A 25,695-nucleotide genomic window follows, 5' to 3' on the forward strand; every position below is an offset into this window, starting at 1 on the left:
GGGTTTTAAACACCAGAGGCTCAGCCTCAAAACTCACGTCTACATGTCACCACAGTAGGACAAACCGACAGACAAGTTTGTCCTGCTGTTGGAGAGGCCTTCAAGGAGATGGATTGATATGGTGGCTGTGATGATGGGCTCAAGTACAGCAGGGATTGTGGGGATGGCGCGGGATCGGGCAGTGTTTTGTTCTGCTGTGCATGGGGTCGCTATGAGTCAGAAACGACTCGACGGCACTTAACAACAACAACAGGGTAGATGCTGAACTTTAAAAGGAATGGACAGACCTTTTCTCCATAGTGGTTTTACAGTTTTGCATTTCCATTAGCAACGTTTGAGAATTCCAGTTACTCCATCATTGGTGATATTGCGTTGTGAGTCTTCAATTTTAGCCATTCTAGTTAGTGTAAAGGAGCTCTGGTACCATAGTGTCTAAGGCACTTGACTGCTAACCAGAAGGCTGGCGGTTCAAACCCAGCAGCCACTCCTCGGAAGGAAGGTTGGGCAATCTACTTCTGTAGTGATACTGCCTCGGAAACCCAAGGACGGGTCGTTATGAGTCAGGTACAACTCGATGGCACATAACAACAACAGTTAGTGTGAAGTGGGATTTTATTATGTTTTTAATTTGCATTTCCAATAGCTAATGATGTTGAGAACAGTTTCATGTGCTTATTTGCCATCTGCTTATATTTTCTTTTTGAAGTGGATACTGCCTGCAGTCATTTACCCATTTTTATCAGGTTGTCTTTTTATTGATTTGTTGTTCTGTACACAGTCTAGATATAACTCCCTTTTGAGATATATTGCATATGTTTTCTCTTCAGTCAGTGGCTTCCTTTACATTTTATTTATTTTTTGCCTTACTTTTCTTTTCATTTTGGGAAGAGCTTCTTGTTGTTGTTGTTGTTATGTGCCGTCGAGTCGGACCCAACTCATAGCGACCCCTCTTTGGGTTTCCGAGGTGGTATCACTACAGAAGTAGATTACCTCACCTTTCTTCCGAGGAGTGGCTGGTGGGTTTGAACCGCCAGCCTTCTGGTTAGCAGTCAGGTGCGTTAGGCACTATGCTACCAGAGCTCAAGTTTGTAATTTTGATGAGATTCAGTTTATATTTTAATATTAGTGTTTGCTGTAATTTTTAATAAATCTTTGCTTACCCAAAAGTTGTGAATATTATTTTATGGTTCATTATAGAAGTTTGGGAGCTCTGGTGGTGTAGTGCCTGAGGCATTTGACTGCTAACCAGAAGGCTGGTGGTTCAAACCCACCAGTCATTCCTCGAAAGGAAGATTGGGCAATCTACTTCCATAGTGATACTGCCTCGGAAACCCAAGGAGGGGTCGCTATGAGTCGGATCCTACTCAATGGCAGCGAGTTTTGTTTTGTTTTGTTTATAGACGTTTATCTTTTTTTTGTTTGTTTTCATATTTTGGTCTATAACTTGTCTAAAAATACTTTTTGTATGGTATTTAGTAGGGAGTCAATGTGTTCTTTACATGTTTCCAATTGTTCCTCCATCATTTTAAAATGTATATATATATATTTTTTTTTATTGAATTGCCTTGATGCGTTTGATGAGGATTAATTTACTTCCATCGTGGGGGCCTGTCTCTTTAATATAATCTGTTCTCTTAACCTACTTTTCTACTCTTATAGCAATACCACATTGTCTTTATTATTGTAGCTTTCTGATAAATCTTGAAATCAGATATTGTAATTCCACTCATATTGTTTTTGTTCTGGATGATTTGGGCCATTCAAGGCCATTATTCTCACATAATTTTAGTATCAACTTGTCAATCATTCTTTCTTATAAAGCCCATTAGGAATTGTATTGAGATTGTATTGTAGCAGATTTAATTTGATATATTATTTTTCAGAATATATTTATCTATGTTCATAAGGGACATTCATCTGTAACTTACTTTCTTGTAATGTCTTTCAGATTATGATATTAGAATTAGATTGGACTCATAAAACTAAGACATGATCTCTCTTCATTATTTTCTGAAAGAGTTCATTAAGTTTAGTATGATTTCTTCCCTTAATGTTTGATAGAATTCATGAATGAAACCATGTGAACCTGAAGTTTTATTTTTGCAAAGCATTTTGCTTGCAAATGCAGTTTCTTTAACCATATAGTACTATTCAGATGCACTGCTTGTTCCTGTTTCAGCAATGATATGTGTTTTGCCAGAACATTTTCCAGTACATCTAACTTATTTTTTGGTCTATAGTTATTTGGAATATCCATCTGTTATCCTTTTGAGTCTGTAAAACATGGAGTGAAGAATGATCCTGTAATTTCCAATATTGGCTGTCTTTCTCTACATTTTTCTTTGTCAATATTGCTAGATATTAATTAGTTTTGTCATTATTTTTTTCTGTTAGCTTGTTATTCTTTTTATCTGTATAATTTCCTTCTTTCCACTTATTTGGATCCATGGAATTTATTTTCTAATTTCTTAAAATGGAAACATATCAGTGATTGAAAAACTTTAAAAGAGTCCATTTCTAAGTAGTACTTCAGCTATATCACCTAAATTTTTTTTCATTATACTTTATATTATCATTTTGGAGCTCTGGTGGCATAGTGCCTAAGGCATTTGACTGCAAGCCAGAAGGCTGACGGTTCAAACCCACCAACCACTCCTTGGAAGGAAGATTGAGCAATCTACTTCCATAGAGATACCGCCTTGGAAACCCAAGGACAGGTCACTATCAACTTGACGGCAGTGAGTTTGGCTTGATTTATGTCATAATTTAGTTTGAATTATTTTCTAATTTTCCTTTGGGTTTTTTGTTTCATGTATTATTAAGAAGTATTTAAGTTCCTCATATCTTAATATTTTCCTAAATATCATATGATTTTTTACTTTTAATTTAATCTTGTTTTACCAGACTACAGAAGTTTGGCACAATATATGATCTATCTTGGTGAATATTACCTCATCACTTGAAAATAATGTGTATTTTGCAATTGTTGGATATTACATAATATCAGTTTCAATTTACAATAAATGTTGCTAATGTTCAAATAATCTACATACTGATTTTTTTCTACTTTTTCAATCAATTATTGAGAGACAGGTGTTGAAATATCCAACTATTAACCATTTGTCTAATTTTTTTTAATCTGTCAGTTTTTACTTCACATATTTTGAAACTCTGCTTTTAAGTGCATATGCACCTCAGGTTGTTATGTCTTCCTTACAAACATACTTTGGATCACTATGCTATACTACTTTCCGAGGCTTACTTTTGCTTAAGATGTCTTTTACTATCAACCTAGCTGGTCTCCAAAGTGTAGATCTTGTAATCTGTATATGAATCTTGCTTGCTTATCCAGGCTGACAATTGATGTACATATAAATAGACCATTTATATTTAGTGCAGTTATTAATATTACCATTGTGCTATTTGTTTCCCATTTGCTCAAACTGCTTTGGATACTTTTCTTCTTCTTTTGTTAAAGTTTAAACAAATACATATCAGTATTGAATTTTATGTCCTCTATTAACTTTTTTTTTTAAGGAGCTCTGGTGGCATAGTGGGTAAGGCATTTGGCTTCTAACCACAAGGTTGGTGGTTTAAACCCACCAGCTACTCTGTGGGAAGAAGATGAGACAATGTACTTACACAAAGATTTACAAACATGGAAATCCAATAGGGTTTGCTACAAGTCAGAACTCAGTGGCAGTGGGTTTGGTTTGGTTTATTAACTTTTCAGCTAAACCTCTGAATTATCCTTTAAAGATTGCTCTTGGGATTGCAATATGGATCTTTAACTTGTAACAGTCTACTTAAAATTAATATTGTACCATTTCAATTTTCTTTAAAAATTAGAAAAAGATAATCTTACATATTTACTCACATATTTACCATTTCTTGTGTTCTTCATTCCTTCAGCCCAAGGGATGCTTTTAGTAGTTCTTACAATGCAGAACTGCTGGTGACAAATTCGTTCAGCTTTTGCTTATCTGAAATTGTCTTTATTTCATGCTAATTTTAGAAGGATAGTTTTATTGAGTGTAGAATTCTAGATAAAATTTCCCAGCACTTCAAGACTATTACTTCATAATGATTTATTCTTGATTATTTCTGATAAGATGTCAGCTGATATTTCATTATTATTCCATTATATTCACCATCCTTTTTCTCTGGAAGTTTTTAAGGTTTTTTATCTTTTTTTTTTTTTTTTTAGCAGTTTGACTATAATGTGCGTAGCTGTAGTTTTCTGAGCCTGAACTTTTTGTATTGTATGTTTTTTAACAATTTGGGAAATATTTGAACATTATTTCTTAAAATTTTTGTCCTTCCCATTCTTTCTTTCTTCTCTGTCTAAAACTCAAATGAATTGTATCATTTTCTATTACTCCACAGGCCTCTTTTCATCTCAATTTGCTATACATATATTCAATTTGTGTAATTTCTGTTGACCAATCTTCAAATTCATGGATTCTTATTTCTGCAATGGTCAATCAGCCATTAATCTTATCAAGTTATTTTTATTTAAGATTCAAATATATATTTCAGTTACAGAATTCCCCTTGGTTATTTGCATAGTTTCAGTTTCTCTGTTAAGCATTCTCACCTGTTTATTCCTCACACCCTCTCCTTTAAATCCATGTAAATATTTATGAAAGTTGCTTTTGAAAAATCTTTGTCTGCTAATTCAACATCTGAGTACACTGGGATCTCTTTCTATTGGCTGTTCCACCCCCCTTGGATTTAGGTCACATTTCCCTCCTTCTTTGTACAACCACTAATTTTTTTACTGTACAGTATACATTGTGGATGATATGTTGTAGGGAGGCTGGACATCATCTTTTCTAAAGATTGTTCAGTTTTGTTCTGTCAGGAAATAAAATTATTAGTTTGGGTAAATGAAAAGGTAGATCCTTTTCATTCTTTCAGACTTGTTTTTATGCTTCGTTAAGCTGATTCCATTTCAATTTTGCTCTCATTTTTAGGAGTGGCCAGTTCAGAGTGGTCAGTTCAGAATATGTCATTACTTCACATGTGTGACCTTTCCAAAGTCTTCTTTAATACTCAAGGAGCTTAGGGAGGTTTAATATTACTGGTTGGGCTGGAACTCTGATAACTCCTAGTCATGTCTGACCTCTGTTTCTCTCTTCAGCTTTGAAGCACAGAGCAGCTACTCCCTCTTAGGTCTTGATTACTCCTATCTTGTGCAAAGCAGCCCAATTCTTATCCAAGGATCTAAGAGGAACATTCCTGTAGACTTCTGTCACTCTGCTCAACCTCCTTCTCTCAATACACTGTCCCACAAATTCTACCTCAAAAGTTTCAATCTCAAGTCTTCCTCCTCAGATCACTGAGACTACCACTACTCACTCTCCGTTGGAGGTCTACCTCCATGCACGCTGTCTAGTGATGTGTCACCAGGGAGAAAGTCAGGGTGAAAGATAAGGCTCATCTTCCTTGTTTTACTTCACTCAAGGATCAGCCCTGTGCTGCCTTTTGTCCAGTGCCTGAGAAACTGGCCTCATATATTTTGTCCAGTTTTATAATCGCTTCATGTGGAAGCATGAGGCCAATACCAGTCATTCTATCATCACTGGATGCAAAAACATTGATATGAAATTTCAAAACATTTTCTGTTGTGCAAAAGAACAGAAAAAAATATATTAATAACAAAGTGCATTTTATTATACATGTATATCATACTGTAATCTGGACAGAATTTCCTTAGCAAGAATATGTGTCCTTTTCTGTGGTATGGTATAATAATATTCCCTGCCAAGATTTTTGTGATTGTTTAGTGATGTATAGAAACATTTAGTGCAGTCCACTGCAATTGTAAATACATATAAATGTGAGTTATTTATTTACATGACACACAAAAATGTAGAGAAATAATATCAATAAAACATCAACAGTAGTTATTCTGAATAATTTTTATTTTTGTCCTTCACATTTCCATATTTTTACATTGAAAATCTATTTTAATAATAAAAAAAAACATGTTATTTCAAAATAATTTGACTTCCAGATGATTTAAAATTGAATGCTGTTGAAATCATCATATGTTGACTTATAAGTGCCAATAGTTTTCCAGAAAAAAAAAAAAATTCTTTATCCAAATTTCTAAAATATATTGCTTATCGGGAAAGTACTAAAACATGAAATTATGTTTCTAGTATGCATATTTGAACATCCAGTGACAGAAGAAACTAAAAATCCAAAGACTCTGAAGCCAAAAGAAGACAAATAAGAGCATAAATGCTTTTTCTTGTTTTTCTTTTGTTTTTTACTTAAATGTTGTGTGTTTTAACATAGAAGTCATTCATTGCTATGTAAAGCAATGAAACAATTTAGAAAATAAATTTATAGAAACATATGCTATTATGGCATTTTTCCTTTATGCTATAAAGGAAAGACAGAATACATGGTGTAAAAAAAAAAAAAAAAAGAAAAAAGAAAAAAATCTGTATTTGTTGCTTGGTTAAAAAAAGAGAAAGTTCTTGAACCTATTGTAAAAGAAATAATTGGTTTTGTGATTCAGGGTTTTTTTGTTTTGTTTTGTTTTGTATGTGATTTTCTTGGGATATTCTTTCTCTTAGTTAAATGTTTTTATGTTGGAGAATAATTCCTCTCACTTTCTCACTTTCTCAATTTTCCCTATCATAATAGAGTTGCTTGGAGTTCATTTGATCCTTTTGTGTTTACACTACGTATGCCAGCAACATATTTTCTACCTTAAACCGCTTTCTACAGAAGATGTCCTTAACTCAGGCACCAAGATGCTAGGGATCAGATGGTATCAAAATATTTACAGTGCTGCTTGAGAACATTTCAGATCACAAATGTCAAAAGTCTATAAGGAGAAGATAAGAACATTAGCTTGTAACCTGCAGGGGAGGGATTAATAAAGAAAGAAAAGTCTCGTCCTTTTCTTCTCTTGATATTTTTTCTTATCTTATTGGATGTGATTATCTCAACTGCATGAGGATAAAATAATGCATTGTAATATGAAAAAGTGCGTATTACCTTTACAAGCTTTGAGCTTCTCTTGGAATGCTGCATATTCTATTACATTACTAATGGGGATTCTTGGTGTCAATAAAGTCTCTGTAAGCCAGATACTGAGTACTCCATACTACAAAAGGACCTCAGAAAGTCCTTGACTACGAATCAGGGGGAAAGGTAAAGTGGTAATAAAAAGAACACACATAAGAGGAAATCAGAAATAAATTTCTAGCTTGGATAATAGAAAAGTTTTGAATGTTTCAAATAGCTAAAAATAATTTGTTCAGTCAAAGTTTTAGAAAAACTTAAACATGATAATGCTAATCATTCCAACTATGATAATGAGATGTTGTCTTTAAATGAAAGAAAAGGCTAAGATTCTTTCTAACACATTGGGGAAAATTTGGTGAAATGATCTTTTGAAAAACTTGCTTGTGATCTCTAAAGCAAAGAAAGAAAGTATAAGTGGGGCTTAAATATCTAGAAGATAGGACGTGTTGAAATCATCCCTATATGATGGCTCATATCAAGATGAGATATTTATAGTGAAAGATTCAATGTTTAAACCCCAAGACCTATAGTCTTTTTTTTTTTTAACATTTAGTAAACTTCATGGGCTAGATGGAGATTGAATAGGAATTGGTATAAAAATGACATGAAGTAAAATAACAAATATTTTTTCTAGCTCTAATTCTTTATGAGATACACTGAGCAGTTTATTATTGTACTCAGTCTTTACAAAACCCTATGACATATCTATTATATCTATTATCGTAATCTCAATTTTTCTGATGATGGATCTTATATTCATAGGAAGGTAGTTCCTAGGACTAGTAAGCGGCAGTAATGAAACTTGAAACTAGGACTATTTGAGTTAAAAGTTCATGCCTTTAGTACTTCTAAAACATATATTATCATTCATAAAATTCATTTCATAAGGTTAATTTTTGTTTGCCATCTTAATACTAATCTGCATTAAATGACTAAAATACAGAGTCCCAGAATAAATGTAATACAAAGTAAATGTGACATACTGAAGAGGTGAAAATAGTCATCTCAACAAAAAACTGAAAATCTGAAACATGTAGTAAAATCAATACACTTGATTTACTTCTTTTAGAATCATCAATATATTTTTCCTATAATGCTTTTTAGCGCTTTCTCATTTAAAGTTTTCAGAGAAATTATCCAAATATATATCCATATAATTAAGGAGATTTTCCCTCTGATATCACTGAACATAAACACATTTGAAAAAGAAAACCATAGTATTTTCACTACAAGAGAAATGTACACATAGGATCAATTAAAAACTTGGATTTAAAAAAAAATGTGTTTATTAAACACCTTTAAAAAAATCCTTGGATAATATTTTACTTCACAAAAGCTGTTGCTTTCCTGGTATTGAAATAATTGGTGAGTTTGTAACTATGCTTCTGTTAATGTGTATTCAGTATTCAACTTAAATCATTTTAAGAATTCTAAGTATATTATGAAATAAGCTTTCACTGATATTGTGATACACAAAACCTAAACAGATCAATATAACTATATAAGAGCTTTTAAACACTTCAGAGTTTTAATACCTCTTTAAGATGTACTTTTTTATATTAAAATGAAAATAATTGCTGAAGCACTCACATTTCTCTACACATATTCAACCAAAAAATATATTAAATTCATAATTTTAAAGTGATCTGAATCACTTTCAAATGACTCTTACATAGAGCACCAAATTAATAGGCTCTGTCAAATTATATGAAAATCATTGCCATGGCTAAGCAAATCATTTTATGTGTAACACAACGTGTTAATATTTTATTAAATAACTGAAATGCGCAAGTTTATTTCAAAAACAACAAAACTCCAATAATATTTAACATTAGCTTTCAATTTGGTTGTGATTAGTTTATACAATAAATTAATGCAAAACCATCAAAATTGTGCTATTTGAAACACTTCATATTTATCAATATAATTGGAAAGTTTTTCAAGCTTGCACATTTTCAACATCTTTATGACTTTATTGATACAGATTCATGGAAACACATAGCACAGATTTCTAGTCCTTTGACAGCTCTTCCTTGCTTCTCCCTCCTCTAACTGGCCCCAGCCCAATACTTGCTAGCAGAGATTCATTTGTAAACAATACATTTTCCTTTTTCTCATAAAAATTATACATTTATATGGAAAAAAATTAAAGTCAGTGTAGTAATTTGCTCTACATTCTCAACCAAATCACACAAATGTTTGTCCATATTCAAAATAAGAAATTAGAAAGCTTTACATCGATCAATCAAATAATTTGACTTTCAATACATTTGCGGTTTTACCTTCTTTCTCTTTAAGCCTTTGATTTTATTCTGCTGTGAGAAGTATTTATTTTTACTGTTACTAGGCAATTTCTTTCTCAAAGCTAAAGAAGGAGTTTTTTTTTTTTTTTTTTTTTTTTGTTGTTGTTGCTGTTCTTTGCATATAACTATAAAAATGTATGTGTTAAAGGATATAAATTTATTTATACACAATTTTTGTATATGAATACTAGCACCTTTTTTCAAATAATCCTTTTAGGTATGACCAGAAAGAAAAAAAAAAAATAAAAACACTTTCTTAGAAAATCTTATTTTTATCCCCACAACATCCCTGTGGGGGTAGGAAGGTCAGATGTTTTTATCAGCATTTTACAATCGATTACCTGTGGCTGAGATGACAAAACCAGCCAGAGGCAGAATGAGGGCTGGACCTTGGTTTAGAGTTTTAACCCAGCGCTTTACCAGCTATTACATACACTACATCTCAGTGTGGCTCACCCCCGTTGAAGAAAGAATACTGGCTTGCAAAACACTTAGAGAAAAGCTGTGGCAGAAATATAAAAAGTACATCAACCTATATTACTAATATGTGTCAAGCAATTTTCAGCTTATTCACAGCAACATATAAATACATATTTAGCACTTTCAATAAGGTACAAATTGCTTGACACATATTAGTAATACCAATTACTAGTATGCTACTCACAAATATTAAAAAAATCTTTCCCATAAATATATTAGAAACAGCTATCTCTTGAAGAAAGGTATTTTCATACAGGTATACAATTGAGATGAAGGGAAATTCTCAATAATTTGGTTTTAGGCTTAATTTTAATTTCAAGCTATTGATATTATTCTGCTATGTTGGTCTGCTTTTACCATAGGAAAACAATTTTCACAGGAGAAAAAAAAAGCAACATTTCTTATTAAATACTGTAGAAGTAAATCATGTAGGGTGATGTAGGCATTTTTGGTGATACGCAAAAACATCCCACTGCTATCAAATCAATTCTGACTCATAGTGACCATTTAAAGGAGAGTGGAACTGCCTGAAGGGGTTTCCAAGGCTGTAAATCTTTACAGAAGTAGACTGCCTCATCTTCTCCCATGGAGCAGCTGGTGGGTTTGAACCACCAAACTTTTGTTAGCAGCAGAAAGCTTTAACCACTATGCCACCTGAGCTTGTTTGGTGATATACAAACCCCCAAAAAACAAACCAAACCCACTGCCATCTAGTCAATTCCGACTCATAGCGACCCCCATTGGGTTTGTGAGGCAGTAAATCTATATGGAAGTAGATTGTGCAGTCTTGCTTCCTGGTGATATACAAGTATATATTTATTTGAAATGTAACCTCTATATAGGAACCCTGGTTATCATTTTCAAGTATTCTGATATTTTGTTGAAAAGAAATAAAAATAAACAATGAAGAAAATGAAACACAAATATAGTTTCAAAAACATAGTAAGTTAATCAATAAGGCAGTGAGGGGAACTGAATTATATTGTATCTAACAAAACAAAGAAAGAATCCTAAATGAAAGTTCAATATGCCAACATGATAAAACAGAATCTGGAAAAAACAATAAGTTCCAAGTGTATACTAGAATCATTTTATGATTTATGTGATTTTTCTTCTCTGAGAAGTTCATTTTTCCAGTCTCTCTTGAAAGAGGGAAGATGGAAATAATAAGATGATAACAAAACTGTATTAGCCTATAAAGTTCAGGGAACTGGAGGATGAATTGAAGAGTGTTGTTACACTGAGGGAATTGCAATCAATGTCACGAAACAAAATATGTATAAATTGTTAAATGAAGAACTAATTTTCTCTGTAAACTTTCACCCAAATTACACTTGATTTGCTTGGTTTATTTGTTTTTTAAACTGCATTAGCCAAAGGTTGTTAGCAAGTCTTTTTTTTGTTACTAGGAGATACTTCAAAAAGAGCTTGGTCAACTCAGAAACTTCTGTTCCACAATCTTTTTGTTGTAAACATGAGATTTTCTATTATTTTATTTTTGTTTCAGGATATATTGCATTAAAAAGAATTCCACTGAATACACCTATTAGTGTTTCTCACTATATTTTCTACAGATCACTTAAAAAAGAAGATCTTGGGGGCAAGTGGAGTAGGGTGTTCCATTTGAAAAACTGACTCATGGGCTGTATCCAAGTATTATTAAAAAAAAAAAAAAATTGGAGCACTAGAATCTGCATTTAAACAAGCTTCACAATTCTTAAGCAAAGCAAATCTTGAGAATCATCTCATAGTTAACACTTTCTAAAACTTGTCTGAATTTGTTCTAATTTAAACTCATGAACATGTACATAGTTACGTCTGTAACTGACAGGTGTTTGAGAATGCCATGAATAATTTAATGAATTAACAGATGAATTGAAAGCTACAACCCACAAATAGTTGAGTTCTGTACAAAGGCCCACATTCACTTTGTTCAGATTTCTCTCAAAGCCCAAACAGATCAAGGTAGATAGAAAATGTATGGTGGTGGTGGTTATGTGCCATCAAGTTGGACCCAACTCATAGCAACCCTTCCTTGGGTTTCCAAGGTGGTATCATTACAGAAGTAGATTACCCACCTTTCTTCCCAGGAGTGGTTGGTAGGTTTGAACTGCCAGCCTTCTGGTTAGCAGTCAAGTGCCTTAGGCACTACACTACCAGAGCTCCTTCAATAAAGATTAAATATTTCCAATGGTGTATATTAATATGATCTAGTGCTTTCACATAGCCGGTGCATATTTGCAGAATAAAAAAAAAATTAATTTGGTTGGATTTCTTCAAATCTCTTTGTAATCCAGAGAGACAAGCACAGTACCTTTTAAATCTCATCTAACTTGGCATTTTTGTAGGCAATGACATCACTAAAGCAAGCTGAAGATAGAATTCATAGATATAGGACGAAATTTGTAACATGAAAAATTCTATAGCAGAGGTATTTCAAAGAACTTCTGTTACAGTTAAATACATGGCTTATGAAAGATAACTTCATGCATCTATCTCAAGTTCTAGTTCTCAATTATACTAATCTGATGATTTAATGAATGTTTTAAAAATATATATGTAGATTCTATAAAATATTTGGTTAATTATGGTCGCTTGCCAGTTTAATTATGAAATATCTGAAAACCTCTCAAAGAGCTTTGTACATTAAGGTGATTTGGCAGACACAACTAATTCTCATTATTTGTAGTAGGCGTAGTGGCGTCACTTGGTGGGTGAGGGGAATGGTGCAGACTGCATTAGCTGACAATGTTAGAGGGGGTGACACTAAAATGTCCATAACATTTTTGTGCAGTGTTTCAGCAGGAATTTATTACTTTTTATAAGAATATATCTGTAGTTAGTTACAACAACAAAAACATGTGGTATAAGTCCAGCTTACAGTTATCAATATACCTGTAAGGCTACAACTTTCTAGTGGGCTCTGGTCATATTATTATTACCCAAATGCAATGATTCTTCGAATCAAGTGATTTCATCTGCATGCACTGCAAGCACACACTACAAGTACACGCTGTTGTTTCTGTTGCTGCTGGTGTTTGTTTTTGTAATTGCTCACTTGTCAATTTTTCTAGTACTTTAGATACAATGTTGTGGTAATTAGTATTTGTAAACCATATCAATAACTTTTTTGAGAATGAAGTAGTATTTAAAAGAAAAGGAGAAAAATTAAAAAAAAAAATGCTTCCACTCAACTGCTAATAAGGTTATAACTAATAATGTAATTCAATGTGAAAAGATTTTACAAAACAGTGTTGTTATCAGTATCTGTACAATCTAAGAAATGCTACATTTAAGAAGGTTACAATAATATTTATCACATTATAATCTATGATCAAAATTGATAATAAACATCACTAAAGATCCTGTATGGTCTGATATGGGAGACAATCCATGGCGGGGGGTGGGTGGTGACACAATACTCTGTATGATACCAACCATAGTGACACAACTGAATAGCTGTGTTCTAGAAAATCACTACAAACACTGAATTATTAAAGATTGTTTTAAATTTAAATATTTACATTATTAAATATTGACCTATTGATGCTAAGGAAAATACAGCTAGGTTCTTATGAGCCCCAAAATTTTCATCAATCAAGACATAACATCGTTATACGTGGGTTTGTGTTTGTTGTTGTTGTGACACGCTGTCATGTCTTATTTGATCTATATTGTTGATTTCATTAATTCTGAACTCATGCTCAACAGCACTATAATCTATGCCTGAACCAATTTTATTGAGCATACTATTATAGATTCAATCATGTCCTCCAAAAAGATATGTGATGATTTTTAAAAAAAGAAAAAAAGATATGTGAAAGATCTAATACTAGTACCTATAAATAGGACCCTGTTTGGAAATGGGGGTTTCTTTTTTTTTGTTATGTTAACAAGGCCTTGCCAGAGCAGGGAGAGTCCTAAATCTAATCGAGTATGGCTTCAAACTGATTCAGCCCAGTTCAATCATGGGCAATATAGTGAGACAAAAATGGACCCAAATTTTAAAAATGTGGCAGAACTAGAATACTAAACACAATGGGAAAAATTATGGGTCAAAGCCCTGCTAAAAATTTAATATCCTTTTTAGAAAACAAGGACAGTATGTGCTTTGCATAGCAGCCAATTGTCTCGACCAGTTGAGTCTAAAACAGTAGTGCCCAGCTAAAAGATGGAGACCAACTACACCAGTTTGAATATGTGCCACTCTCCACAGTTTTAACAATAATCCAATGTCATTCATCAGGCTCCTGAAAGGGCTCACTACTCCTGAGTCTCTCATTCCAGGGCTTTGCCCTGGAATTTTTCCCATTCCAGTTAGCTTTTGCAATCACTCAAATTTAAAAAAATCAGGTTTGTTCTGGTTTAATTCCGTCAGCTATGACTGAATGGTTGGAACTGGTTCAAAGAACCTGCTCCTGAGTGGTGTTTTATAAAAAGAGTAGAACAGCCCCAGAGACACACACATAATGAGAAGACAAACACTCTGTGAGGACCTGCCTACAAGCAACGAAGTGCCCAGGATTGCTGGAACGCACCAGAAACTAAAAGAGATGCCCACAAAAGGTCAACAAGGGCAAAACCCTGTTTTGGACTTTTATCATCCAGAACCTGGAAAAAATAAATTTCTGTTATTTAAAGTCATTTCCTTGTGGTATTTTTTGTTACGGCAGCATTAAATAAATAAGACACACATGTGTTTTCTCCATAAAGTACATTGCAGTCTTCTTACACTTAGCAATATTTCTTACACTTAGACAACACTTCAGGACTATGCTTGGGTCCATTTTAAACAAAAAGCACAGAAATTGAAAGAGATAATACTACATAGAGCTCTGGTGGTGCAGTGGTTAAAGCATTCAGCTGCTAACCAAAAGGTCAGCTGTTCAAATCCAACTGTTGCTCCACAGGAAAAGAAGGGACATTCTGCCTTTATAGATACTAACAGCCTTGGAAACCCTATGGGCTGTTCTACTCTGTTCTACAGGGCTGCTATGAGTTATATTCAACTTGATGGCAATGGGTTTGGTTTTTCTGTTTGTTTTACATGAACCTTGAAAAGGAGAATTGTTTACAATATGAAAAAAGAAGGTAGCTTTCACTGCTGTTGAGTCAGATCTGACTCATAGCGACCCCTCCTTGGGTTTCTGAGGCAGCATCACTACAGAAGTGGATTGCCCAACCTTCCTTCCGACAAGAAAGTAGAGCCTTGCCATATTTGACTTAGCTTGGAATATCAGTTTCATGTAACTCACATTTTGCTGCTCTGAGCATGTGCACAAATGACTAAAAAAGTGCCACAAGTATTAATTTGGAGGTTACAAATAAATTTTAGTGAGTAGGTGAGTTCACAAAAGCAGAATCTGTAAATAAAGAAAGCTGTATTTTGTTTGTTGTTGTTGTTGTTATGTGCCGTCGAGTCAGCCCCAACTCATAGTGACTCCTCCTTGGGTTTCCGAGGCAGTATCACTATGGAAGTAGGATTGCCCAACCTTCCTTCCGAGGAGTGGCTGGTGGGTTTGAACCGCCAGCCTTCTGGTTAGCAGTCAAGTGCTTTAGCCACTATGCTACCAGAGCTCCCATAGGTACTTAAAATTGCTATATCTTAAAATACCATAAATTTGGGTATTTTAATCTTTGTTGCTGTTGTAGTTAGGTGCCATCAAGTTAGTTTCAACTCAGAGTGACCCTGTGTACAACAGAGTGAAACACTGCCCAGTCCTGTGCCTTCCTCACAATTGTTGCTGTGCTTGAGTCCGTCGTCAAAATCCATCTGTTTTAGGGTCTTCTTTGTAGTCAGACCTCTATTCACCAAGCATGGGGTCCTTTTGATCTCTAACATATACTGATTTTATAAGAAATTACCTTTGTAATAAAGGTGAAAAATTTGTATTTAGTATTATAGTGATCTTATAAAATGACAACTTTCCCGTTGTCCTGGTTCATCTAATGAGAAATACTCAAAGGAAACTAAAGGAGGAAATACTTTTGTGTATGGACTCCATGCTTTAGATGACTTCAAATATGTTTGATGTTTAAAATATAGATAGGTAGTTGGATTTTTTTTTAACATTGAAGCCTCCTCATCTCTCTGAACATAACTGAGGGACATTCTCCATTTCCTAATAGGTGAAATACAGGGTCTTATTTTGCAAGTATGAATATTTCTTGCTTTAAGGAAACTCCAAATTAAAAGGTAGAACAGAAAGAGAATTTTTACTTTATAAAGGTTGGTTGTAACACAAAAGAATTTACCAAAGGATCACCCTAATGTAACCCTAACCCTAATGTAATGAGCCCTCCAGTAAATTAAGTTTTTATTTTACAAAATTTGGTAAGATATTGAGGCTTTAGGAACTCAATTATAAAAAGTAGCAATATAATTAAACTTGTTCATTATTCATAATAAAACTAATAAAATATATTTACAATCACATTGTTTATTTTTGGTAATATGATTTTATTTTTGTATTTTTATGTGATTATGAGCTAAGATCAAAGACTACAAGGCAGAATTAGTAAACATATTCTACAAAATGTATGTTCAAGAAGATCTTTTAGATATCAAATGTCTCTGTTGTATTTTACAGTAACCCTATGGACTAAAATTTGATTTCTTATACTTTTGTAAGAATTTACCATTTTGACTCAAATAGGTACAATCCCATCTGTTTTGCTCAAATCAGAGTTTCAAAAAATACTGTTGTCTTAAAATTCTTTTATACTAAACATGTTGTTGTTGTTGTTATGTGCCGTCGAGTCAGACTTGTCTCCAAGCCAGCATCACTACAGAAGAAGATTGCTCAACCTTCCTTCTGAGGAGAGGCTGGTGGGCTTGAACCGCCAGCCTTCTGGTTAGCAGTCAAGTGCCTTAGGCACTATGCTACCGGAGCTCCCATACTAAACATAGTTATGGAAATTTAATTTTCAATGGACTGTTGTGTGCCAGTGAGTCACTTCCAACTAATAGCTACCCTATATGGCAAAGTAAACTGAAGTCTTTAGGATGACTCAAAAAAAAAAAAAAAAAAAAAAAAAAAAACCCCAAACCACTAAACCCTCTGCCATCCAGTTGATTTTGACTCATACATACCCTGCAGGATGGAGGAGAACTGTCCTGTAGGGTTTCCAAGGCCGTAACTCTTTATGGAAACAGACAGCCTCATCTTTCTCCCACAGAGCAGCTGATAGGTTCTAACCACCAACCTTTTGGTTAGCTGGCCAGAAGTGGGTATTACATAGTTTCTAAATTGATCTGGTATAGGACTTGAACTCCAATGGAATGTTAATAGATCTATACATTGTTACTGAAGTTTTCAGGTGTCAAAATGGAATAACTTAATAACATTTTATTTTAAACTCATACTCTACATATTTGTCTATCACTATATTATGACTTAAAATATTCTTAACACTTGACGACACATAACAACAACAACAATACTTGTATTAATTGAAATTAATTCTGTACATGTTTTATTTCATGTAAGAGTTGAGCCATTAAGTTAGTTAAAGATATATGTAAAGTGATAAATTATGGACTAGTATAGTTATTTTTGAAGAGAACTCTGACACTATAGTCTTAATAGATACATGTATTTTAAAAAAATTTTCCACGTTTATTAACTCACAGAGATTGACTACAATATATCCTTCCTGCTTTTGAATAAGATATGAACTCTAACTGAAAGCCACCATCTTCATTTGATGGTAATGTCTCCAGTATGAATCTTTTTTACGTAGGTTAAGGCAAGCTTCTTAGCTCAAGACCTCTCTGAGAACATGAGGTAGCTTACAGAAGAGGCAATTCTGTTGCACAAAATATTAGGAACTTCTAATGTCTGGGATTGACGGCACATAACAACAACAATGTCTGGGATCAATTATATACCAAAGCTATGAATCTCTCTCCAGCTTAAATCCCAAGAGTACTTTTTAAATAACGCTGCTTTAAAGCATATAGATCAATAAAAATACATCCATCTTCCACTGCAGTTGATAATACTCTCCCGATTCTAGTTTCCACTCAGTACTAGGACAGCCAAGGATATAATCATGGGTGTAATAATTGGCTGTCACTGTGGACTTTGTCTTTAATTCAAAGATTTCAATTCTTAGATGTGTCCTTCTATAGTCTCATGAACTCTTGGTTTCTTGTGATCATTTTATAAAGGACTGGAAGTTTGAGTTTTATTAAATATTAATTCTTAGGGTATTGCTTGGCTTCTCCCTAATGTCTACTTCATTAACAGATCAGGTGAATATGACTATAATATACATCCCATGTATCAACTAAGGAAAAGTGAGGATAATGGATATAATAGTAATAATAATAATATAATGTATAGTGTATGTTTTAACTGTAGACCCTTGCGGCTTAATTTTGGAGCCTGGAATAGCTTCCCCAAATAGATTTCTATCCCATAACAGACTTTTCTCCAATATTAATTACCATACTTGTTAAAGAATTATCTCTGGAAAACATTTTCTATAATCACAGGATTCCTTCTAGAATTAACTCATGGAATTTGAATGACTTCTGCACTCTGAGTGGAGGCACTCTTGCATTGCTTTCTTTCACAATACTTCTCTCAAGTATGAAGTTTTTGGTGTTTAATAAGGTTTGAACTCCTATTGAAGGTTTTTCACATTCCTTACATTTGAATGGTTTCTCTCCTGTATGAATCATTTGATGTCGAATAAGGGAGGAGCTCCGATTGAAGGATTTTCCACACTTAACACATTCATAGGGATTATCTCTAGAATGTAGTATTGGTTTTTATTATAGTCTTTAGTATTACTGAAGGTGTTTCCACATCTATTACTTTTATCAATCTTTGTGTCACTGTGAATTTTCTGATGTTTAGTAAGGTTTGTACATCGGTTGAAAAATCTTCCACATTCACTGCATTTATATGGTTTTTCTACTGTGTGAATGATCTGATGTCAAATAAGGGATGAACTTCAGCTGAAGGCTTTCCCACATTGAAAACATTCATAGGAATTCATCTTGATATGAGTTTCTTGGTGTTGAATAATATCTGTACGCTGGTTCAATGTTTTCCCCCATTTATTATATTCTGCATATTGCTTATCTATTGAGTATAAATTAAATTTGAAGTTGGTTTTAAATCTGTCACACTTTGGGGATCCCTTTCTCATAGGAATTCCCTGTTGCATATCACAAATTGAGCTAACTGACTTAACATTAAAGCTTTTTTCATATTCAGCACATTTATATTCTCTTTTCTCAATGTGGATTGCCTTATGAATGAAAGTCTCTTGTGGCAAATATATGTCCCGATTTTCCTGGTTTCTGTATAACCAATCATCATCTTTCCAGACATTTAAGGAAGAGAGTCTACTTCTCATCATCACTTCATGGGATGATTTTTCTCCAGAAATCCTGTTCTTTGGAACTGAAACTTGATTTTCTGAAATAGTGTCCCTGTCTTTATGTAATGAATTCAGGTGCCTATAGTTCTCCAGCATCACATCCTTGTACAGGTTCTTTATAGCAGGATCCAGCTGTCCCCACTCTTCCTCACTGAATTCCACAACCACATGTTTGAATGTGACTGGTTCCTGGGATTTGCCTATTATTGAATCAGCTTCCATTTCCTCCTTCTTTATGCTCCCCTTCTGAAGGACAGAAGCCTTACAAGGTAGATTTTTATCTTTCAGCATTTCAATCACATCCTCCATGAGGGTCACCACCTCTTTGCTGGATGCTGTAATTTTACCCAAATCCTGACCTCTTCAGGGAGGATTTTTAGAAACTGTTCTAGCACCAATAACTCTAGGATCTGATTCTTTGTATGAATCTCTGGTCTCAGCCACTGAAGGCAGAGCTCTCAGAGTTGGCTTAGGGATTCATAAGCCCCAGCCACTTCCAAATACTGGAACTGTCTGAACTTCTGACGAGAGGCCTCGGAGTCATATATCTCCATTTTGGGGATGGCTTTCACCTGCCAAGACACATCTGCTTTCCACACCTCACTTTGTTTATGCAAAGACAGGTTTAGAGGCTTTGAGACGGGTATCAACTTTTACAGAAGCTGCATCTTGCTAGATATAATCCTACTGTAGTTCAAATTTGTTTTTCCAAAACATTCCAGTAATTTTGACTTGGTGTAAGTACCTGTGTACTATATACTATACACAGTGTGGTTTGAGCCAAGTTATATCTCAGTAAGCAGAGAAGTTCCAGAAGCTTCAGATACAAAGTCAATATTCAGGACCAGGGAGACTGCCAGCTCAGCTCCCAGACAGGGCTCCGTTCAGTCAGTTTCCAGTTCCGAGAGCAATAGATGCATACACACACACACACACACACACACACACATGGAGGAGCTCTGGTAGCATAGTGGCTAAGGCACTTGACTGCTACCAGAAGGCTGGCGGTTCAAACCCACCAGCCACTCCTCAGAAGGAAGATGGGGCAATCTACTTCTATAGTGATACTGCCTCAGAAACCCAAGGAGGGGTTGCTATGAGTCGGGTCCGACTCGACGGCACATAACAACAACAACAACATATATATATACACACATACAAGAGTATTTCGACATTGGAGACAAATACATACCACATACAAAGAATCATGAGTTCTTAGCAAAATAATGTTTTAGAGAGAATTTTCTGGTATATGACTTTTATTCACTGAAACAAGTGGGCTCCATGGCAACTTGTATATGGCAATATTGTACGTGATAGCCCAGTGGACTTGGAGCATTCCATGTTGTCACAGAGAAACCTCAGAACCTAAGAACTAGCATGTCAACACCAACACCCAACTGTGCTAAAATCTACTGGATTAACAGAGTCCAGCTCTCCACTCATCTCTCATTCTTCAATTTCCTTAAACCACAGACTAAGATATCTAAATGAAAAGGTAATAAATGGAATAGAGATGAGTTATTAATTTCTCATCATTAGATAGCTTCCTAAATCCATTCCTGCAGTCTTCTGCTTGGGAGCTTAAAAACTAGCACTAGTATACCTGAGTCTCCTCAAAGAATCCCTCGATATCACTGAAGTTATAAGGCTTCCTCCAAGTAGCCTAGAGATTCCCGAGGCTATCAGGATATTTCCCAATGTGATTCTTAGCATGCCTAGATTTCTTAAAAAGATCATATTTACAAGACAAAGAACAGTTGCTTTCATTTATAATGAAGGAGGGAGAAAGGAAACTATTAGCATAAGCCAATGGTAATAAAGCAAAACATCACTGATGGTCACCGCTTAAGATTTTCCAACTGTCACTGACCAACTCAGAGGAGGTTTACAAGCACAGTCAAGGAGTGCAATTGTCACAGATCATACCTACCTACCTACCTGAGTAAACCTAAAAACCAAACTCACTGCCGTCAAGTGGGATCCAACACATAGCGACCCCTCCTTGTGTTTCAGAGGCGGTATTGCTAAGGAAGTAGATTGACCAACCTTCCTTCCAAGGAGTGGCTGGTGGGTTTGAACCTCCAGTCTTCTGGTTAGTAGTCAAATGCCTTAGGCATTACGCCACCAGGGTTATTGCACTGTGTCTTTTGAGCTGACATCTACTTGTCCTTTAGGACTCATCTGAGGAATCAACTGTTCTAGGAAGCGTCCCCTAATCACTGTTCCTGCATTAGGTGCTATTCCTGTGAACACTGTGTGCTGAATCCTATTAGCACTGCAGCAAACACTTAGCGTGATATATTTACATTCTACATGGAACACTAGAAAGTAAAATTCCTGCAGAGAGCACGATCATTTATTTATTTAGTACATCCCCAGGATGGAGCACAATGCCTAGCATGTATAAAGTGCTCAGTGTTTGTGGAATGTAAATTGAATGTGCCCCATCTGGCACATGTTCCACATTCATTCTTAAGATGGAGTGAATGAACCCTTAAAAAACACCCGCACTTAATTGCTACAAAACAAATGCTTTAGTATAGTCTCCTTAACATAAGAATGAATGCGGTTATTATGCCATAGAAAATATCAGGGAACATTTCATCATTGACCAGTAGGCCTGTGGATTGAGAAATACACCATTTATTATAATGACCGAATTTTACTGCCATTAACCTTTAAAACCAAGGAATCTGGTTAAGGAGGGGAAAAAAGTATATCTAGAATATGTCTTCATTTTTCTGGAACTCAAAGTTAAACTTATTTGAAGTTTTCAAATGATTAAATGATTTCCTTTCCATTAAAACACAATAATATATTGTTGCCAATTATTTGAAAATTGTTCAAATTATTGATAAATAACTGAGTTCAATTTGAAAACATTGTGTTTTATGTGGATCGTTCTCTCTGAAATAAAATGTTTCCTTCTTTTATAAAAATTGTTCCCAAGGGGGAAGTCCAATTAATAACTTTACTATTAAGATATTTCTGATAAACTAAAAAATACATTTCCTTCACTCAAAGACATAAAAATATTTCCTGCATATGCAACATAATAAGATTTTTATGAAACTAATGTTCCTGTAAAAAATTTGAAATCTCTGCAAACTTTCCCATCATTTATGGAAGACATAAAACATTAATTTACTATCTACCACTTTAAATTTTATTCTCTTTTCCTGAAGCATCATTGAAATAACATAAGGGACATCTTAGGATGAGCAGTGAATATGTACTTTGGATACATTTTATAGACAATAGATGTGATCAAGGCAATTATAATCAAAGAATAAAGCAGGCAGGCTTGAATTTTTATCACATTTGCACACAGATAAAGCTTGATTAAATAATCATAATGCAAAGTTGCAAAGTGCTGCATATACAATGCACAAACTACAGTCTAATAAATATTTCACATGCTTAGATTATTTGAAATTGACCTTAGTTCTTACATGCAACTTCATGAAGGTCTAATGTAAATAACGTATGTCTTAAATGTGTCTTCCCTCTAAAAACAAAGAAAACTTTTTAGAATCTCTTAACCACTACACATTGTTACAATACCACGGAAGAAAATAATAGAAATGATTAATTTTTAAAATTACCCAGCAATTCCATTGCATCATCTTCATTATCAATATCTTCTTCTGTTACAGATGGGGTAGGGCTGTGGATGGACTCAAAAGAATCTTGAGACAGCATTGCCGCCAGGAGTTTCTTATGTTGCTGTTGCTGCTGTTTTAATCCCTTAGTCTTTGGTTCCATCTTTAAACTGCAGAAATATTTAAATGTTACTTTTCAGTGGAGGTGAGATTATGAATTAGCCGTGATCCATAAAGAAAACCTACAAGCTAATTTTTTACTGTTATTCTGCTATACAAATTTACAGTCATATTACTAAAATTTTCCCCAAGGATAGTGGAACACAGAATCTGTCTTCTTTCTTAGACATGCTTTGGCTCTCCTCTAACAATTTCCAAGTGAATATGGGTGAGAAATATGGCAAACTGGAAAACCATTGCCCCATTTAAAGTTAAGCTAATCAGCTCATAGGATGATTTACAAGCAAAAGCATGTCACGAAAAACACATGCAAGGGGATAAATATTTTAACATAATACTCTAAGGAAAAAAACAATTTTACCTAATTTTATGTAATTTCTACAATGGAAATGAATTTTCTCACTGGTCCTAATTAATCATGCTGCCAAGATCTTGGGGTAGAGTGGGATAGAAGAAAGAATGGAGCCAGAATTGTCTATTAAAAATCTCTCAGTTTCTTCCAGTCTAAAAGAGTCTTTGTAAATTTGAATTTTATTTATTTGTTTTGTTTGGATACACCCAGGCTCCCCTCAGTAAATGCTCACTCTTTCCTGGTTCTCTCTCTCAGCAGTTTCTGAGATGTTGTTGAACTAAAGAGGATAATGTTTAAACCCATGTGACAATAATACATAGTATAAAAAATTCTCTCAAAGTTTTTCTCTTCTCTATAATCCAATTTCTTTCTACATTATTTCTCAAAGGATAGAGAGAGCAAATATCCCCTCAAGAATGGAGAAACGATGATATGAAGGAAGTCCCATCTACACAGGAAGGGGAAATAAAATATACCTCTTTCTGTATTCAGAAATCAGACCCAGAAGGGGAGGCACATAGGGAAGAGAGGAGGTTACATGTAGTGTGCCCTCCCTCCACAAGGCCAAAACCCAGAGTAGGCTTAGAAAGAAGCAACAAAATGAATTCCAGGGCACAAATCAGAAATTTTCAAGCTCCCTTAATAAAGGTACCAGGTTCAACATGACAGTAAAAGAAGGGTGAAATGGCAAAGTGGAAGGATAAGTCATCAATGGACAAAGACTGGGCAGTATCACCTCACTAGCTCAACTCACAGTTAAGGTGGATATGATGGTAACCATCAGGGAAAATAGAAAACAATTTTTTTTTTCCCCCTTGTAGAATAATGTTAGCCAATAAAGGTAGAAAGGATGATTAAAAAAAAAAAAAAAAACCTCACTGCCAATGAGTCAATTCCGACTCATAGTGACCCCCATTGGGTTTCTGAGCCTGTAAATCTTTATGGACGAAGATTGCCCCATCTTCCTTCTGCAGAGCAGCTGGTGGGTTTGAACCACTGACTTTCTGGTTAGCAGTGAAGTAAGTGCCTTATCCATTACACCATCACAGATATAGAAAATCATCACTTTGTAGCCACCAACATAGTAATTGTTCAAGCGAAGGTCAACGGATGCTAATGCCCTTTGATGAAACAGCTTTGGGGCACATGACAATTAAAAGATATCTCTCTTTTCTTTTTTTTTTTTTTAACTCTTTATTGTGATTTGGGTGAAATTTTACAAAGCATATTTATTTTAACAGTTGATACACATTTTATCTTGTGCCACTGGTTACATTCCCCACAGTGTAACATCTCACCTCCCTCTTCCTCCCTGTGGTTACCCCTTTCTTATATCCTTCTTGCTTACGCATTCCTGCCTCCCTACATTTCTCCCTGTGAAAATGCTACCCTCCTGATCCTCCATGGTTGACTGTTGTAAGGAGTGCATCTCCCTGGTGTAGGTGTTCAGCTTGTAGCCCTACTGTTTGGCTGAGAGTTAAGCTACAGAAAGGAGTTCAATTCCAGGCTCGAATGGTAACTTGGGGCCACAGTTTCAGTTGTGGGAGTTTCAACAATCTCTATCAGATCAGTAAGCCAGATTTTTTTTTTTTAAATGATTTTGAGTTGTGTTCCACATTTTCTCCCACTCTATAAGGGATATCCAATTTTGATCCCTTTCCGAGTGGTTGGCTTTGGTAGCCAGGAACCATCTTGTTCTTCTGGTCTCAGGGTCATATAGGTTGAGGCTTTCATGGTCCATAATCTTTTAGACTATTTCTATGTGTCTTTGATTTTCTTCACTTTTCTTTGCTCTGGATGAGGAGAGACCATTATTTGCCACTTAGATAGCCACTCACAAGGTTTCAAGATCCCAGCTGCTACTCACCGGAGTGAGATGTAGAACAATACGTTTGTGTGCCATGTTGTGCCAATTGAGCTTGATGTCCCCTGCAACCATAGTCTCCAGCCCACAGGCTCAGTGACCCAGTCCCTTAAGGTGCTTATTTGTGGCCAATAAGTTATCCTCACTTTGCCTCCTGTTACATTTAAACTGCAAATGGACATTTTTATACTACACAAAAATACATGTGTAGGAATACTGTCTGCCAAACCTATGTATGGTGGTGGGTATATTCGCATTTGCCTATCCATATCTGCCTACCTATGCATCCACTTGCAGGTCACGGTTCGCCACTACTGATAATGCAATATTGTGTATCCAGTAGTATTTGTAGGCCCTGCGTGTCAGTTGATTCTCCCGGCTCTGCTACGCTTGCGAGAACCAGACGACTCCGGGCCCCATCTCTCTCCAGAGACGAACTTTGTGACTTGAACTCCTCTGCCGTGCGTG

At 34.9% G+C, this 25,695-nt stretch overlaps 1 protein-coding gene and 1 pseudogene across 1 annotated transcript in view; both read right to left on the reverse strand.

Annotated features, from left to right (window-relative positions):
- Positions 1–25,695, reverse strand: part of CUNH8orf34 (chromosome unknown C8orf34 homolog) — a 514,153-nt gene that overhangs the window by 206,985 nt on the left and 281,473 nt on the right. Inside the window, 1 exon segment of the mRNA XM_007947356.1 lies at positions 22,835–23,001. Coding sequence (XP_007945547.1) covers positions 22,835–23,001 — 167 coding nt within the window.
- LOC103202457 lies at positions 18,422–19,921 on the reverse strand (annotated as a pseudogene).

Source organism: Orycteropus afer, unplaced genomic scaffold (genome assembly GCF_000298275.1).
Source record: "Orycteropus afer afer isolate SDZICR_OR568_19922 unplaced genomic scaffold, OryAfe1.0 scaffold00181, whole genome shotgun sequence".
In the NCBI taxonomy this organism is placed as follows: Eukaryota; Metazoa; Chordata; class Mammalia; order Tubulidentata; family Orycteropodidae; genus Orycteropus; species Orycteropus afer.